Source organism: Microcebus murinus, chromosome 14 (genome assembly GCF_040939455.1).
Source record: "Microcebus murinus isolate Inina chromosome 14, M.murinus_Inina_mat1.0, whole genome shotgun sequence".
Lineage (NCBI taxonomy): Eukaryota > Metazoa > Chordata > Mammalia > Primates > Cheirogaleidae > Microcebus > Microcebus murinus.
Window position 1 is genome coordinate 77,136,518 of NC_134117.1, and position 17,500 is coordinate 77,154,017.

Here is a 17,500-nt window from a genome sequence, read left to right on the forward strand (position 1 = left end):
GAGAGCACGCACGGTGTGGGGGCTGTGGCGCTTGGGTTTTGGCCCCTGCCTCCTGTCTGATTGTCGCTGGGTGTGTGTTTCCATCGGGGACTCAGGTTTGGTTCCAGAACCGAAGGGCTAAATGGAGGAAAACGGAGAGAGGGGCCTCTGAGCAGGAGCCGGGAGCCAAGGAGCCCATAGCAGAGGTGACGCCACCTCCCGTGAGAAATATCAACTCCCCGCCCCCCGGGGACCAGGCCCGGAGCAAGAAGGAGGCGCTGGAGGCCCAGCAGAGGTGAGGCCGCTGGACCCGGGGCCTGGGGCCGTGGACAGCGCCCAGACTCGGTGGGACTTAATGTGGTTTCCTTCCTTTGCCAGCCTGGGGCGAACCGTGGGGCCCACGGGACCTTTCTTCCCCTCCTGCTTGCCGGGGACCCTCCTGAACACGGCCACGTATGCCCAGGCCTTGTCCCATGTGGCCTCCCTGAAAGGTGAGTTCCAGCAGCGATGGCCGGCGCGGCCTCGAGGGGCGGTGGAGACTGTGCGGCCGCCGAGGGCCGGCTCGGCGCTCCGCCCTTCTGTCTGTCACAGCCAGGGCCACAGACGCCGTCAGTTTCCACACACGCTGCCTTGTGTGACTTCTGGGGGCGTCGCTAAGCATTGCTCCTCCCGACAGACAGACACAGGGCCCGGAGGAGCGTGCTTCAAACACGAGCACCGTCACGGTTCCTGCCCCCCCAGCACCGTCCCAGGCTCTGACCTGCAGTGCTCCGGGGAGGGCCGCTCCGGCCCGGCTGCACGCTAGCTGCCCTGGAAGCCCTGGCGCCGCAGGGCTCAGCCATTAGGGTTTGTGGCCCAGGATTTGCTCTCTTCTCAGTGGCTGTTGTCTCCTGAAGGATGGTGCCGTTAGGGCCGTTTCGTCAGGCCCAGGGAGGGGAGCACCGTGGGGCTGTCCCTTGGGGGTTCCTGGGGCCCGCCAGGGCCTCCCAGTGCCCAGCCCCACACGCTGCTCCAGCCATGCGGGGGGCCGGGCCTGAGCGGGTCTGGGGAGCCGGTGTTAGCGCTGCCCTCGCGGCTGGCCTGTGGGGTGCAGGTGCAGGCGGTAGGCTGCTTCTTGACAACAGAAGTGGGAGAGGTGCCCTTAGGGTGTCCCAGGTTGTCCTGTGCTAGAGTCGGAGGTCTGCCCTGGACAAGGTCCCTCTCGCAGCTGGGCCTCTCTCTCTCTCTTTCTCTCTCTCACACACACGGTGTGGCAATAATCCGCATTGCAAACGTGGTTTCTGGAGGCAGCAGGAGGACATGGAATCCCCCTAGGGGGTGTCCGGAACAAGGAGGGACACGCATTCAGGGTGTAGGGCACAGCATGTGCAGAGTGCCAGGCGGGGCTGAGGAGGAGAGCCAGGCTGCGTGGAGAAGGGCTGGTGTGTCGCTGCCCACAGCAGAGCGCTGCGTTGCTGGCCGGGAGGGCAGGGAGGCCAAGGCGGCGTGGGAGAGGGAGACAAAGCTGGGTTCTTGTCTCCCACGCCATGGGCTGCACCCAGCTCGGTGGACGCAGAATAGAAGCTGGGCTGGCAGAGGGGCTGGTGCTGAACTGGGCCACCTGGCCTGAGGTTCCGTGGCCAGGCACACCTGTCTACCCCTTCTCTTCTCTCCTCTCTCCATACTCCCCCCTGTCCCTTCCCTGATCCCTTCTGGCTGGGCTCTGGCCCCCTGGAGCCTGCTCTGTGCCGGCCTCGCTAGAAACACGCTGTCCTTTGCTGCTGCCTTTGCTGCCTGCGGCCTGGGGGTGCAGGGCCCCGCGGAGGAGGCAGAAAGCCCAGTGTGCTCGGGAAACTTGGGCGCATCTTTGCGCACCGTGGGGGCCCTGCTTGGGCAGCCTGCCACACCCCCGCAAGATGCATCTCCCTGACCACAGTCAGGGCTGACAGGCACGTCGGCCTGCGACACCCCTGTTCCCACACCAGGCGGGCGAGAGCGAAGTGGGGGTGTGTAGGCATGGTCTTCTCTGCCCCTATTACAAATGAGCTCATGCTCACTTTTTGTGGTCTATTTGTCATTTTCGCACTTTCGAGAAAGGCGTGGATAGAAGGCACGTTTCTCTGCCGTTAGAAACGGCTGTGCGGGGGACGGTGCTGAGGAGCCCCTGAGACTCGGGTGGGCAGAGGCGGGCGCAGCGGCGGCGGCGGCGGGGGGGCTGCGGGCGCTTGCAGGTGCAGCCGTCGCTCAGGCTGGCTGGTGCGGCCAAGGGGGAATGTGGATGCCGGGTCGCCAGAATGGCTGGACTTTCAGGAGTACCTGGAAATTTGGATTTTTATTTGAAGTGTTCCTGTCTTAGTAGTTCAGGCCGCTATGACGAAGTACCACGGACGGAGCGTCTTACAAATGGCGAAAGTGTGTTTCTCACAGTTCTGGAGGAGCCTGGGGTCCGGGTGCCGCAGAGTCGGTTCTGTGGAGCGCTGTCCTCTGGGCTGCAGCCTCCTCACCGCAGGAGGAGCGCGAGCTCTGGCCTCACAAGGGCACTGGCCCCCATGACGGCTCCCTCATAGCTCGGTTTCGCCCAAAGGCCCCCTCTGTGCACTGTCGCCAGACCCCCACACACGACTTTGGGGGACACAGGCATTCAGTCTCGTGTTTTACATGTTGCCTCCAGGTCTTTGGGCCAAACGGACACACCCTTGGTCAGACCTGCTGGGGCTGACGTGTCGTGACCCCCACTGCTGTGCGGGGCTCTTCTGCCGCCCCTCCCATCTCTGCATGCACACGCCCTCCCAGCCCCACCCCAGCACCGCTCTCCTCCCAGCTCCTCTGACGCCTCCGCCCGCCGCCCCTCCGCCCGCCGGGCCATTCCACCCGACCCCTGACCTCCCTGAGCAGTGGCTTTCCACTCTCTGATGGGCTAAGTCGTGTTGGAAAGGAGGCAGATGAGCAGCTATGAAAACCTCTTCTGTGCTCTGCCAGGCGTCTTCTGTCGGCCTTGTTTAGCTCTCACGGCCGTGCGGTCAGCGTCGTGCGAGGACTCAGCGAGTCAGCGGAGCTGGGCTTGCATGGGACAGAGGCCGGTGCGGGTCGGGCCGCGGTGCATTCTAGAGGCGCCTGGCCTCACTGTGGGGGCGCTTCTGGAAGTGCAGTATCTGAGCTGCCAGGCCCTGGGGCTCCCTCGGAGTCAGCGCAGCCTGTGCTAATCCAGGTAGGCTTGGTGGCCTCGGAGGTGGGCTTGGGGACTCTGCCCCATGACCCTGGGTGACAGGTGTGTTCTACTGCACAGCCAGCTTCTAAGCACTCCCAGGGTTCAATGCTTGACTGATTTTGGAACACGTGTTGAGTGGTTTGGGGCCAGGACAGCTTTCCGACCCTTGCAGCCCAGTCCTGTCCTCCCACACTGCACAGGCTGCAGAAACTAAGCATGTAGTCCAGTCTAAGCCTGGGAAAGGGGTGACCCCAATATTTTAGGGCCTGGCTCAGTGCTAGGAGCTCTGGGCTGTGAGCCCATCTTCCTCACCTCCCCTGCACCCCAGAGGTGGCTGGGCAGAGCTGCTGGAGGGACAACTCTCCTTTTCTCAGGCCTCACTCTGCTTCCCAGGGGCCACTGGCCAGCTAGGTGACACCTCTGCTGGCCGGAAGGCACGCTGGTACTGTAGGCGCCTGACGGGGCTCTTCTCACAAACGAGAAACTGAGGCTCAGGGAAGGGAAGGTGCTTGCTCACCGTCACTTGTTCAGCCAGTGTCCCCTCTGAGGTTGAGGGTGCTCTCCAGGATCCTGCTGTGCCTCCGTCCTTGCCTGGCGTCTTCAGACACCGGGTGTTCATTCCCTGCCTCGGATGAGCACCTGTAGGGGCACGATGAGCAGCCTTGGACCACCCCGTGCTTCTCCCCAGCAAATGAGGACAGCTATGAGTCCACTGTGGAGGGGTTTGGACTCACCAAGGGCCACCAGAGACCCGGGCTCCTTCTAGCCCAGAGATCCCAGCCCACCTCTCCAGGCCTGCGGCAACTTGCAGCAGACCCAGAGGAAATGAATCAAAGCTGATTTCAGCCCCCAGACCCAAAGCAACATTGGTCTGCTTCCCCAGGCTTTGGTCTCACTGGGATCATACAGGCCCGGACCGAAGACCCCAAATGTCTCTGGGTAGGCCACAGAGGTTCTGGCCCAGCCCCTGATACTTCCCGGGTGCGTGGATCCTCCCTGTGACCTTGGAGCCAAGTCGTGGCTGGCCTGCATTGCACCGGCACCCGCCAGGGTGTGAGGCCAACACAGGGCGCCAGTGCTCCAGGGCAAGACCAGTTTTGCCAGCGAGCAAGTGGAGCCCCCACTGGAGAGTGCCGTGCACAGCTACACGTTGGAGAGCTCTGGCTGAGCGTCCTGGGCTTTTGGTGCTAGGCTGGTTGGGCGGACGTGAAGCCCTTGTCTCCTCCGTATCGACAGAGGCTCTGGGAGAGTTCGCGAGCTAGCTTAGGGGTTGTGGAGTTTGTTGACTTCCTCGAGTGGGGACCCTCGATGTTCTTAGGTCCTCTAAAGCAGCTTTATGGGTGTTCACCCAGCTGGACATTCCTTGGCTTTGGAAGTTTTCTGAAACAGGAGTGGTCTTGGAATGCTCCCTGAGCAAGAGGCGCCCGCAGGAGAGGGGGGAGGCGGCGGGTCAAAGCAGAGGCCCGCCCAGTGGGGCCGTCCTCCCATCCTTAGCCACGTGAGTCTTGAGCAGGTCGCTGAAGCCCTGCACTGCCGCCTGCTCATCTGCAGAGTGGGGCCTCGGTCACAATAGGACTGGATTTGTGAGGCTGCAGGGAGGGAGCACGAGGCCCTCAGAGCGCTACTTGGCAGGTGGGGGCAGCGCGCTGTCGTTCCCTGTCTGCCGCTGACCGGAGTCCGCCACTTTCATCTCTAGCTGTGGTCCCTGCATCCCACTCCACTTTAAAGGGCCCAGTAAAACGTCTACATCTCCCATTTCTCTAAATTTTATTGCTGCCAAAATTCACCCTTTCCTTGTAACCCCTCCCCTACATTCCAGTTTTTGACAATGCTGGGATGTCCTTTGCTGGACTCCTGGCCAGGGCTCCCTGGGGCCTCAGGGCTGCTGTGCCTCGCACTCTGGGATGGGCAGAGAAGACTGGGCCTCGCCAGGCAGGCTTGTTTCAGTATGCGATGTTCCCTGGAAGCTCTCAAAAAAGAGGGCAGCAGACCCTACCCTTGTCAATGAGGATTTGCATGACAATAACGGCTGTCCAGGGGAAAAGCAACAAAACACAAAGAATTTTCCTGGACTGTCTTAATGGCCAGACTTGCATCCACAATTCATTAATGCAGAGGAGGTTATTAATGGGCAGGGAGGCGCTTGGGTTTGTTCCGGGGAAGTGCTGGCCATGGGCCGGGCGGGTGCGGCTGGGCGCAGGAGAGCACCGTGAGCCGGGGAGGCGCCGGCCCTGGGGCGCTTAGCTGGGCCGCCTCTGACCCCCGCCCCGCAGAGTGGGGCATGAAGCGGAAAATATTTGCGGCTGCCAGGGGAGAGCTTCCCACCCTGTGCTCACACCTCGGGGGACACAGCCGCTCCGCTGCACTGGGCAGTGCCATCACAGCTGGCCTTCCCAAGGGGCCCAGTGGGCATGTGGGCCCTCCGTCCCTGCTGCAGCTCCCTGGGGTCAGCCCGAGGTGAGAGAAGAGCAGGGGCCCCTTCCTCCCTCGCCTCTCATCCCCTGGGAACCCGAGATGGCCCCGGCCGGTCCTGGGTGAGGCTCCGGCTGGGAGGGGTGTGGAGGCAGTCAGGTTTGGGCTGGAGCCTGGCTCCATCGCCCAGCCGAGCCCGTGGAGGCTGTGGGCCTGAAGGAGAAGCTGTAGGTCGTGGCGTCACAGGGCCCAGCCTGCAGTGGTGCTCCACTGGAGTGTCAGTCTGGCCGCAGCGGGTACATGAGGACGAGGGCAGGCGGTGGGCAGGGTGGCAGACAGAGGCAGTCCTAGGGGGGTCTGGCCGCGGCCTTCCCGGGGCGAGGCCCCTCGTTAGCCAGGAGCGCGCCCTCCCTGGTTCAGGCCAGGCTCTCAGGCCAGGCCACGGCGCCCAGCTCTGAGAGCGGCCCTGGCCGTAAGCATTCGCCCGCGAGGCGACGCGGAGCCAGAGGCCGCCTGCTCTGCGCCCCGAGAGTGTCTTCCCCTATTCCTCCTTAATGACTTTTCCCTTTGGTTGTCATTTTAAATGTTTCAAAAATGTTTAAAGATAATTTTTATAATGGTTTTATTGTGAAATAGAATATTCATTAGAAAAATTCACAAAACACGCCTCTAGAACTTGTTGAATGATTTTAAGCCGCTCTGCTACCACCTGGCTTGTACCCCATGTGCCTGTTCCACCCAGGTGGCTTTTCCTCCCCTGAAGGACACCACTGTGCTGAGGTTCTGAAACACTGTACGGGTTGAGTGCTTATCCAAAATGCTTGGGATGCCTTTCTGATTTCAGGCTTTTTAGAAAAGACATTTTTAAATATTTACATTATATCTACAGGCTGAGCATCCCAAGCCTGAAAATCTGAAATCTAAGATGCTTCAGTGAGCATTTCGTTTAAGCATCGTGTTGATATTCAGAAAGCTTTGGGTTTGAGCATTTTGAATTTATTTCAGATTTTCAGAGTTGGGATGCTCAGCCTGTAGTTTACACACACATATATACACAGTGTACACACATACAAGAAATATACAGTGTGTGTATATATATATAAATTGAAGCATGCAGTATGTATTTTTTGTGTCTCAGCATTATGTTTGCAAGATTTATCCACATAATTAGGTTTAGTCATAGATTCTTTATGATATTCTATGTACATGAGCAGGTCATCTGTAAATAAAGACAGTCTGTCTCTTCCGTTCCAATCTTATAATTTCTTTTTCTTGTCTTATATTAGTGGCTAGAACCTCTCATACGGTATTGAATAGAAGTGGTAGTAACAGGCATCCTGGCTTTATACCATTTTTTAAACAACAGCTTTAATGAGATATAATTCACACTCCATAGAATTCATCCAGACAAGAGTATAATTCAATGAATTTTAGTTTATTCACCAAGCTGTACAACTATCATTACAATCAATTTCAGAACTTTTGTTTTTACCCCACACCCATTAGCAGTCACTCCCCTAACTTGTTCAGGCCACGGGAACCCTGAATCTACTCCCTGTCTCTGTAGATTGTAGTCATTTTTTGAGTGCCGTTGTGGACACGTCACATGAGAAGAATCGTACACTCCACGGTCCTCGTGACCTGTCCTTACCTTCCATCTCGTGGGGAAGCTCTCAAGGTTTCACAGCTGTGTTTGCTGCCTTTTTCATTTTTTAAATATACCCTTTAGCAGGTGAAGATATTAATATTTTCTTCTTAATTTTTAAGAGTTTTATTTTAATTATTATTTTAAAAATCACGAATATGAATGTTGAATTTTATCAAATACTTTTTCTGTAGCTGTTGAGATGATTGCACAATTTTTCTTTCTCAATGTATGAATACCCTGAATTTTATTGGTTGACTTTTTAATGTTAAAACAACTGCTGTTAAAACAACTGTTAAAACAAGTGCACAAATTAGATGTGGCTTGTTTTCCTTTTTCTATATTACTGCATTTGGTTTGCTAATATTTTCTTTATGGTGTTGCATCTATGATCATGAGGAGATTGGCTGTGATTTTCTTTCTTATAATCTCCATTCCAGGTTTTGGCATGGTTTTACTTAATCATGGTTGCCCCAAAACTTAGTATGATAAAACAGCAACTGTTTCCTTGTCTCTCATGGTCCTGAGGATTGACTGGGCTCTGCTGGGCTGTTCTGCTGCTGCTTTTGCCTGGGGTCTCCCAAGCTTGCAGTCATGGCCCCTAGGTCTGGCACATACACGATGATGTCACCTATGAGTTTGGTGCCTCGACAGGGATGCTGGGAGGCCGGGAGCTCTCTCTCTTTCTCCACATGGCTAACTTGTGGTGGGCTTGGATGGCAGTTTGTCTTAAGAGTGTAAAAAAAGGATGCCAGGCCTTCTTAAGGCTTACACCCAGAACGGGCACAGTGTTGCTGCAGCAGCGTTCTGTTGAAAGCCACTCACAGGGCCAGCCCAGACTCAGGTGGAGTCACACTGGGCGTGCACACTGGGGGGTGTGGTCCATCGGAAGCTGTCTTTAGAGGCCAACTGCTGCAGGGATCAAGGATTCTCTGGCCTCGTGACATGAGTTGAGTGTTTGTTTTTGACCCCCTTACTTCCAGTCCTGACTATATGCATGTTAAGGCACTGACCATATCCAGTGCACCTCTAGATCCTTCTGAGCCACCTCCCTTTGCTTCAGCACAGAGTCGGTGCAGAGTACAGCGCGCTGCACTTTGGGAAAAGGAGTCAAGGAGGTCGTGCTGCTTTGAGCCTGGAGGGAGGGCCTCCCTTAGGAGACTGGGGATCTCGGCCCTGGCCCTGCACTCTTGGCCACCTGCTGGCCTCCAGAAACCTCAGGGCTCTCCTGGTCTTCATCAGCACCCACCCAGCACCCATCCTTTGCTACACTCCAAGCCAGGGGCTGAGCATGAGGAAATGAGTTAGGCTCTCCTGACCCTGAGGGGCTGGCAGGCTGGGGGTGGGCTTGGAGGGGGCGCCCGGCCAATGAAGAACCCTAACTCAGGTGGCCCCTTCACGTGCTCTTGTTGAGATAACAAGGGCATGCCCAGTGCGGGATGCCCGGAGGAGAGGGGGATCTTTCGCTGTGGGAGTGAGGAAGGCTTTGCAGAGGACAGGCCTGAACTGGGCTTGAAGGAAGCCAGGAGCTGAGCAGGGAGAGGGGAAGAGAGAAGGCATGACGCGGTCGGAGCCTGGCGGTGCTAACCCCTCTCAACACTGGGTCACCTTGGGGCAGACCTCAGGCTCCTCCCCTGTGAACCGAGGAGGGCAATGGCCACACCTGGTGGTGGCCGTGTATCTGTGCTTGGTACATCCAAGTCATGCTGGTGATTGTTGTTAGGGTCATGATTTAGAGGCTGAGAGGTCACTGGAATCTGCTGAGAGCTTGGGACAGACGGTTGTGTTTCTGCAGGCATCTGCTGTCTGGTGGGAGAGGCTCCGGCCTCCAGGGTGAGTCACTGAAGTCCAAGGTGTGTGGGCAGCACACGGTGCTGCAGGAGAGCAGCACAAGCCTCCAGGGACACTGGCTTGTTTCTGAGGGCACGGGTGTTTGGGGAGCAGGGGACCTGAGGGGACAGAGCATGGTCATTGCTCATGAGGAAAACAGCTGGGCCAGCCCTGCCCCTCCATGCCTAGCTGATGTGAGGAAGACAGGGCTGGGGAATCCAGCACTTAGGATTTGTAAGGACTCTCTTTAATGAGCATGTTACCACTGCTTCTCCAGGGCACAGTGGGGAGACTGGGGCATGGAGAAGAGCTAGGACTGCGCAAGGTCACACAGCATGAATGTCAGAGGAGGACAAGTCAGGGACCCAGGTGTACCCCCTCCCAGCCCACATGCCCCGTATTGATTCTGTTCCTTTGACAGGCACCTGCTTTCATCCTCTGTCTTGAAAAGCTGCAATTCACTTTCCAGAAGCCATTTGCTATGGGTGCTGACGGGTTTGGCCTTCCTGCCAATCAGTGGGGCCCTGGAGTGCGGGGAGCTGAGCAGAAGGCTTCTGGCTGGGGCCAGAGGCAGCAGCAGAAGCAGCCACCCGAGCAGAACTCTGGCTGCCCTGGAAGGAGGGAGGGTCATGTGAATTGGCATTTGGCTGCCCAGAACACACATCCCTGGCTGTGCTGGGGGTCCTTGGATCTGGGCGTTGCTATTATTATTTCTGCAAAGGCATCCAAGCAGATATAGGACACCTGCACTAGCCCTGAGATGGCCTCACAGCACAAGGCTCTTGCCAGGAGGGTCAGCTAAGTTGGCTCCTGTCAGTGAGGGTTCGTTGAGTGAATATGTAATTGTTGAGACAGTGAACTTGCATATGTTAAGTGAAATTAAGAGAGGGGTGGGACTTAGGGTCAATTCCACCCAAAGACACTGCAAAATTAGCCCAGGGATTTGGACATTAATCAGGTTGGATAACCTTGTTATGATCACAGTTTTTCTTTTCACGGGGTGTTGAGAAAGCTTAGAACCAAGGAGATGGCAGTTTTGAGGACTAGAATGTGCCACCTCAGGCAAGACAGACAGATTTTTCTTCCCTTTGTCCTTTCACCAAGTAGTCACTGAGCATTAACTTTGTACCTAAATGGGACAGGGGCATGGGCATGGGGTGGGCGTGCAGCAAATTTGGGATCAGAGGTTGGCAGAAAAAGCAAACACAGCTCATGGCGAAGGCAATGAAAACCCAGAAAACAGGAGGGGAAGGTACTTCAGGAGTTCCATGGTAGGGACGACGTGTCCGGGTGTGGATGTGGCCTTGTGCATTTGATTATTGGAGGCCCTACTTAGCCACAGCGGCTAAAACTGTGTGTCGATGTTGTGGGCATCTACAACATTCCCGCTTAAACTCCTGTGTGAAGGGCAAGGAACTGGTGTTGCGACTCACAAAATACGTTCCTTCATTCATTTCACTGCAAAGCAAAAAGAAGTGAACTATGGCATTTGTGTTAGCTGTCTCATAAGCCCAGGTACTCATTGCCTTGCTCGCCTGTGCCCCTTCGCCTAAGCACGCGACAAGAAAGCGGCATGCTCCCTCCTTGTCACCCTCCTGGTCACCAGCATGGAGCTCACGGACCTCTGTGATGAAAATGTGCTACTGGCAGAGACCAGACAGAACTAACTTAATTTTTTCCTGTCAGTCTCGGTAGTAGATCAATTAAACTGCCAAGGAGATCAAATATTTCAGACTGTATTTATTACATTAAGTATTTATGTTCAGGCCAAGCCTTTAGAGCATGATGTCATATAGGGATGGAGGCCGATTAGATCAATTCAGCAGAATTCGCTGTAACTTAATGGAAATCTAATTGTGTGTTTTAATTTAGCGTCCAGGAGGTTGTATGTTCTCCAAACACAACAATCCTCAGGCTGCATTTAAGGACCAGATGGCTCTGGAGTAGATTTTGGTGATGTGCAAGTTGGCTGGGCTAGAGGGCTGGAGCCGAGGCCTGTGGGGCTCACAGCTGGAGCTGGTCAGAGCCACGTGAAGGGCTCAGGACTTCGGTCCGCACAGAAGGAGAGAGATGGAGCGCTCCTGGTGACTTGCACGTGCCCTCAGCTCCGAGTTTGCCGCCAGCACCGCCAGTGCGGACCGAGGCCGTGGCCGTCCTGCACCGGGTGCTGGGGACGGAGCCTTTGCTCCCTGGCGACCTCAGCGGGACTCTGCTCCAAAGGAGATCATGTGTCCCTTTCGTCTGAGGAAGAGGAGACAGAAATCACAGATCACAAAAAGGACACCCTTTGTATGAGGGTAATACCTAGGCAGTTTAGAAATTAGAAAATACAATAAACACAAATAAAAAAATCATAACCTTAACATCAAGAATCAACCACTATGAATATTTTGGTATTGGAATATCTTTTTTACCATTTATAAATATATATTTATTTGCATATATCTTTAATAAACATATTTTGTAACTTATTTATAAATTAAAATTTATAAATATTTTCTATTTTTAAATAAATTTTTATATGTATATATACACATATGATCCCAAATTGATATGGTATATGGATGTACATATACACATATACACTATGTGCATATATGTATATATTATATATATATTTTAGTCTGTTTGGGCTGCCATGACACAATACCATAAACCTGGTGGTTTATAAACAATGGACATTTATTTCTTGCAGTTCTGGAGGCTGGAAAGTACAAGATCAGGTGCTAGCAGATTTGGTGTCTGGTGAGGGCTGCTCTCTGGTTTATAGATGACTGACTTCTTGCTGTGTCTTCATATGGTAGCAGAAACAGGGCAAGTCTGGGTCTCTTTTATAAAGGCACTAATCCATGACAGCTCTGCCCTCATGGCTTAATCATCTTCCAAAAGCCCCACCTCCCAATATCATCATCTTGGGGGTTAGGATTTCAACATATGAATTTTTTTTTTTTTTTTGAGACAGTCTTGCTATGTTGCCTGGGCTAGAGTGCCATGATGTCAGCTCATGATGTAGCTCACAGCAACCTCTGACTCCTGGGCTCAAGCCATCCTCCTGCCTCAGCCTCCCGAGTAGCTGGGACTACAGGCATGCACCACCATACCTGGCTAATTTTTTCTATTTTTAGTAGAGAGTAAATTTTCTGTTTTTAGTAAGGAGTTTTGCTCTTTCTCAGGCTGGCCTCAAACTCCTGAGTTCAAGCGATCCTCCTGTCTCAGACTCCCACAGTGCTAGGATTACAAGGCATGAGCCACCACGCCTGGCCAATATCTGAATTTTTTTTTGGTTGGGGGGACACACAAAATGAATCTGTACACGTGTACCCAAATGGGATCGTGTTGACTTGCTGTTTCTTAACCTGTTTTTTAAACTTAATATTTGAAAAGTGTCTTTTTTCATGGCACTAAAGATACTCCTACAATTTTGTCATAGTTGCAGTGTGTACTATATGGGTGACTATAACTATGACTATTCAGCCAATTCCCTATTATTGGGCCATTAGGCTATTCACAGTTTTTCATTGCTATGTGCCACACTGTTATGGCGTCCTTTGTAGCTAATTTAATGTTTAGCCCATTCATGATGAGAGCTTTTTGGTAGATTAAAAAAACAAAAGCAAAACCAGAAAATACTCTGCTACTCCCTTCTAGAGCCCCAAGTCTGAAAATCTAGTAGTTAAGAAATGGGACTTCTGTTTGGCTTAGTCCTCAAAATTCTCTTGGCAGAATAAATTACTCTATGTTTTGGTCAGACGGGAAATTTCACTGGGGAACAAGCTGTGCGAAAGTGCAGAAACTGTGCCCGCGACGGGGCGGGTGGGCAGCCGGCGATGGCCACCGCGAGAACACGCACGTTGCTGCGGGGCCCACGGTGGCTCTGGATCCCTGGGGACTCTCTGGGGACAAGTTGGGTTCCTCAGCCTGTCGTTGACTCGAATGGGAAATTGGAGTAACTGTGAATTATGGCTCAGCGTTGCCTTGAATGCGTATGGGGTTGTGGAGGTAATGCCCGAGGACGTAGCGCCCGCCAGGCGCCTCGCGGGCGGTGCGCGGGCAGGCGTGCGGGGCGGAGGTGGCCGGCCGCGGTCGAGCTCAGAGCCACCTCTCGGTCTCTTAGGCAGCACTGGCTCTCTGGCCCAGGGACACCCTGCTGCCGCCCAGTCGACAGGATTTCCATAAGGACGGCTGGGTTTGGGGTGGTTTCCCAGGTGTGTTCTCACCTCCCTGGTGTGGTGCAGAGGGGCGCTGAGCCTCGCTCCTGCCAGCGCCGCGTCCGGAGACTGCCAAGCCCTGTCAACCTCTCCTGCGACTCCAGACCCTACTCTGAGCGCTGTGGCGACCCCGAGGTGCCGCTTTGTGGCCACAGCTCTAGCTGGCTCCAGGTGCATTTTGAGTTTTTGGCTGTGTTATACAGTTTTGCCTCTTTTCTCAGTGCTCCCTGCCACGTGTCTGCCCTCGGCAGCCGCACTCTTTCTGGTCTGTGGCAGTCGGCTCGGTCCGACGGCTCACGGTGGAAATGCACACGGAAGAAGCTTTAAGCATCGGTGAGGGCCTTGGCGTGCTTTCCACGCACAAAGGGCGTGGGCTTTGGGGTCTGGATTTCACTTAGTGCCTGTTTGTGAGTGAGCCACGCTGGGAACCGCAGGGGACACAAGCTCCGTTTTGTCACTTTGGGTTCTCAGCAGTGTTTTGGGTCCATGAAGTTGCCTGGGCAGGTGGCATATGGAGATACCTGGTGATCTGTTGGTGCTATAAGATCTCCGGGAAATCAAGGGTTGGTTTTTTTTTTTTCCTTGAGGTAGAGTCTCGCTTTGTCATCCAGGCTAGAGTGAGTTTCGTGGCATTACTCTAGCTCACAGCAACCTCAAACTCCTGGGCTCAAGCAATCCTCCTGCCTCAGCCTCCCGAGTAGCTGGGACTACAGGCATGCGCCACCACGCCCAGCTGATTTTTTGTTTCTATTTTTAGTTGACTAGTTAATTTTTTTCTATTTTAGTAGAGAGGGTCTCATTCTTGCTCAGGCTGGTCTTGAACTCCTGAGTTCAAACTATCCTTCTGCCTCGGCCTCCCAGAGTGCTAGGATTACAAGTGTGAGCCATTGCGCCCAGCCTCAAGGGTTAGTTTTATAAGGATTCTATTTGTGGAAATCATTTTTTCTTTGCTAAAATGTGGTTATAAGATTTAAGGGAGATGCTGGTTGTTGGGCAGTTTAAGTTAATATGTGTATTGTGTATGCGCCCAGCTCACTGTAGTTTCTATCTCGCTCCTTTACTCCTGAAGGAGGTGACAGAGGTGACTGTTGATGGGAGACTGAGGCAGGGTCTTACCATCAGAGAGGGGAGAAGGACTTTACCCTCCCTTTTCACAGGGCGCTCACGATAAAGCTGTGCTGACCACACGCTCGCTGTGGGGTCACGTCTCCCTTTGTGCAGGTGAGCCCTTGGACAGATCGCGGACGTCACACGTTTCCCTGTTGATCGTCTCGGTAGATTTGTCTCCCGTTAGCTTTTGATCTTGTTTCTTGCACAGACGGCCTCTCTGTCTCACCCGTGTCTCCAGCCTGGAGGAGTGCGTCTTCGTGTCCTCATCCAGGTGCGCCAGGGCAACGGGAAGCCCCTCAGGCACCCCAGGCCTCCCCCAGACTGCCCGTGGCCCTTTTGTCGCGTTCCTGCCCGTGCCTGCTCAGACGTCCGTGCGGCTGGGGCCGGAGGGCCTGCTGGCCCGCGAGCTCTCAGCGTCGGCCTGTGCGGGGACGGACAGGCATGGGCGGGAGGGAGGTGTGAGCACCGCCAAAGGTGCGGCGGGGTGGGGCAGGGCGTCAGTGTCACACAGTGTGAGGCTGGGTGCAGGTGGGTGGCCTGGGCTGGAGTGCCTCCCTGGCGGGCAGCCTTGTGCGGGCTCATCTCCTCTCATCACTTCGCCCTCAACAGTTGGCCCACAGTTTTTTAAAACATGGTTTTATTTTCTTTTTAATTATGGTAAAACACACCTAACATAAATCTTCCCATCTTAACTGTTTTTACGTGTACGATTCAGCCGTGTTAAATACATTCCCACTGCTACACGACCAGTCTCCCGAACTCTTTCGGCTTGCAAAACCGAAACTGCACCCTTCTCCCGGCCTGGCCACCACCGTCCCCTTCCTGTCTCTGAATCCGACTGCTCTGGGTCCCTCACGGAAGTGGAATCGCATGGTATTTGTTCTTTTGTATACTCGCTGGCTTATCCTACGCAGCGCAATGTCCTTGAGCTTCACCCATGTCGCAGCACGTGTCAGAATTCCCTTCTTTTTGAGGCAGGATAATGTTCCACTTTGTGTGTATTCTTTACAGGCTTTAACTCCAGGGTCCTTAGCTTTATCTAGTCCTCCGTTTCCCTGTCAACCTGGTGTCGTGTGTATGTGCGGGGCGGGAGGGGAGCTGGGCCAGGGGTACCGACCCCTCTCCCTGCCGCAGCCCTGGTTCTGTGAGTCCGTTTATGTCTCTCGATCTGCGAGTCTGGTCCTGAGGGCCGGCAGCACAGCTGCGAGTTGCTCTCGTGGGCCACGGCAGGCAAGTCCTGGCAGGTACAGGCTCCAGGGCAAGGAGGCTCTGTCACTACTGTGTCTGGCAGGCTGCACAGTCACCACCGAGTCTCAGAGCGTTCAACTCACCATTGGGTGCGTGCACTGGAGCAAGACCTCGGCCAGAGGCAAGAACCTGGTTAGCACAGGTGGAGCCTGTGGGCCGTGGCTCCTTCCGGTCCCGGGACCCCCGCGCCCTGCCAAGCTCTCCTCTGGCCTTCGGCACATGTGCGGCTTTGGGCTCCCCACCCCGAAGCCCCACTCAGACACGCCGAGGAGCCGTCTTTAGCCTTTCCTCTTTAACATTCATTTAAAATTAAAGTTATGTTTCTAAGTTTAAAAGAAATTCATGTTCATTGTAGAAAACCAAGAAAAGTTCTAAACAGGCACAGAGAAGAAAATACAAATTGGGAACCAGCATTCTTAATCTGCTCTCTTCACACTGTGGGGGGTGTGCTGCTCACTTCTGAGCGCCACTTGGGAGGGGACTTGGCGGGGAGACAGGCGTGGGGCTAACACAGACATCATTCCCAGCAAACACTGCGACCCCCCAGGCACGTCTAAACACACCGGAGTCAGCGTGTGGCTCTGCCTGCCTAAGAGCCACAGGGGAAGCGGAGCGGCGGGACCTGGGGCTGACCGGCCGCACCCAGGCTAGAAGCCAGCGGGCGAGCAGGCGCGGGCCAGCGCGCAGAACCCGCAGAACCCGAACGCCGCCGCGCGTGCGTGCCTGGCCTCTCACTGCCGCCGGCCGGGTCAGCCCCGCTGCCGTGGTCAAGGCAGGAAGCCACGGGGCATTTAAACCTCCTGTTATACTTCAGGAGAGCAGAAGGGCCGCAGAAGCTTTTGGTCCCAGGTCTGCGATAAACTATGCAAATGTGGAGCCTCAGTCTCCTCCCCTGGAGGGGGCATGGGCAGCGCCCACCCCCTGGGGCCGCCTGCGGGGATGGTCAAGGTGAGCCTCCTCCTATCCCCAGCCGCTGGGCAAGGAAGAGAAAGATATTCAGATGTGCTGGAGGAGAGGAAGGTGCCTGGCACTGGCACTGGCAAGCCTGTCACTGGGAAGGAGGTGGGGACGCCTCCACCGCCAACAGAGCTGGTGCCGCCGCGGCTGCCCCGAAGCTGACCTCCAGGGGTGGGTGCCATCTGGGTGGCCTCCCAAGCCCCGGTGGGCACGGGCACCGAGTCTCATGATTGCTCTCCTTGGTGGCCCCAGGGGGAGTTCCAGCCCAGGCTCCGTGTGGCAGGACAACGGCCCAAAGCCCATCTGAAGCCTGTGGGCCTGTCCAGATGGCAGGGGATGGGGGAGCCAGGGGTGCTGACCTTGGTTGGAACCTCAGCCCTGGCAGGGGCCCTTCAGGAGTTCTGTGGCCATGCCCTGCGCCACCCCTAGCCAAGAGGGGATGTGGGTGGGAGGGGTTCACCTGGGCTTGTGCTGTGCTAAGCACTTTACAAACTCATTCCTTCAGCGGTTCTCAAACCTGTTAACGACACCTTCGGCCATCAGCAAGACCTGTTCATTAAATGGTTAGGTGCAAACAACTCAGTAAGTATTTATGTCCCGACAACTTGGTAGCCATTGAAAAATAATACTTACAAATTGAAAGAAAAATGATACTTTAATTTTTAAATAGCCACCATTCCTGTCTAATGGGCTCAGGTGCCTGGTAAGCTGCATGCAGCTTTTTAAATCTTGGGATCGCACTGGACCCCACCACCCACATTTCATATTCTATGCAGAGTTTGTGAGGTGCTAGCAAAATCCAGCTGCACAAAGACATGACGCTGTGGAAGGGAACAGGGCATGGTCTCTGCTGAAGCCATGAACTGCCTGCAGCTAGAGCTCGCGCGGCACCTGGTGGACGGGGCTGGCTCTCCCCGAATGATT

The 17,500-nt window shown here is 54.8% G+C and overlaps 1 protein-coding gene across 1 annotated transcript in view; it reads left to right on the forward strand.

Moving 5' to 3' along the window:
* Window positions 1-17,500, forward strand: part of LOC142875689 (dorsal root ganglia homeobox protein) — a 26,168-nt gene that overhangs the window by 8,043 nt on the left and 625 nt on the right. The window contains exons 4-5 of the mRNA XM_076010405.1: window positions 96-274; window positions 358-470. Coding sequence (XP_075866520.1) covers window positions 96-274; window positions 358-470 — 292 coding nt within the window. The remainder of the gene's footprint in view (window positions 1-95; window positions 275-357; window positions 471-17,500) is intronic.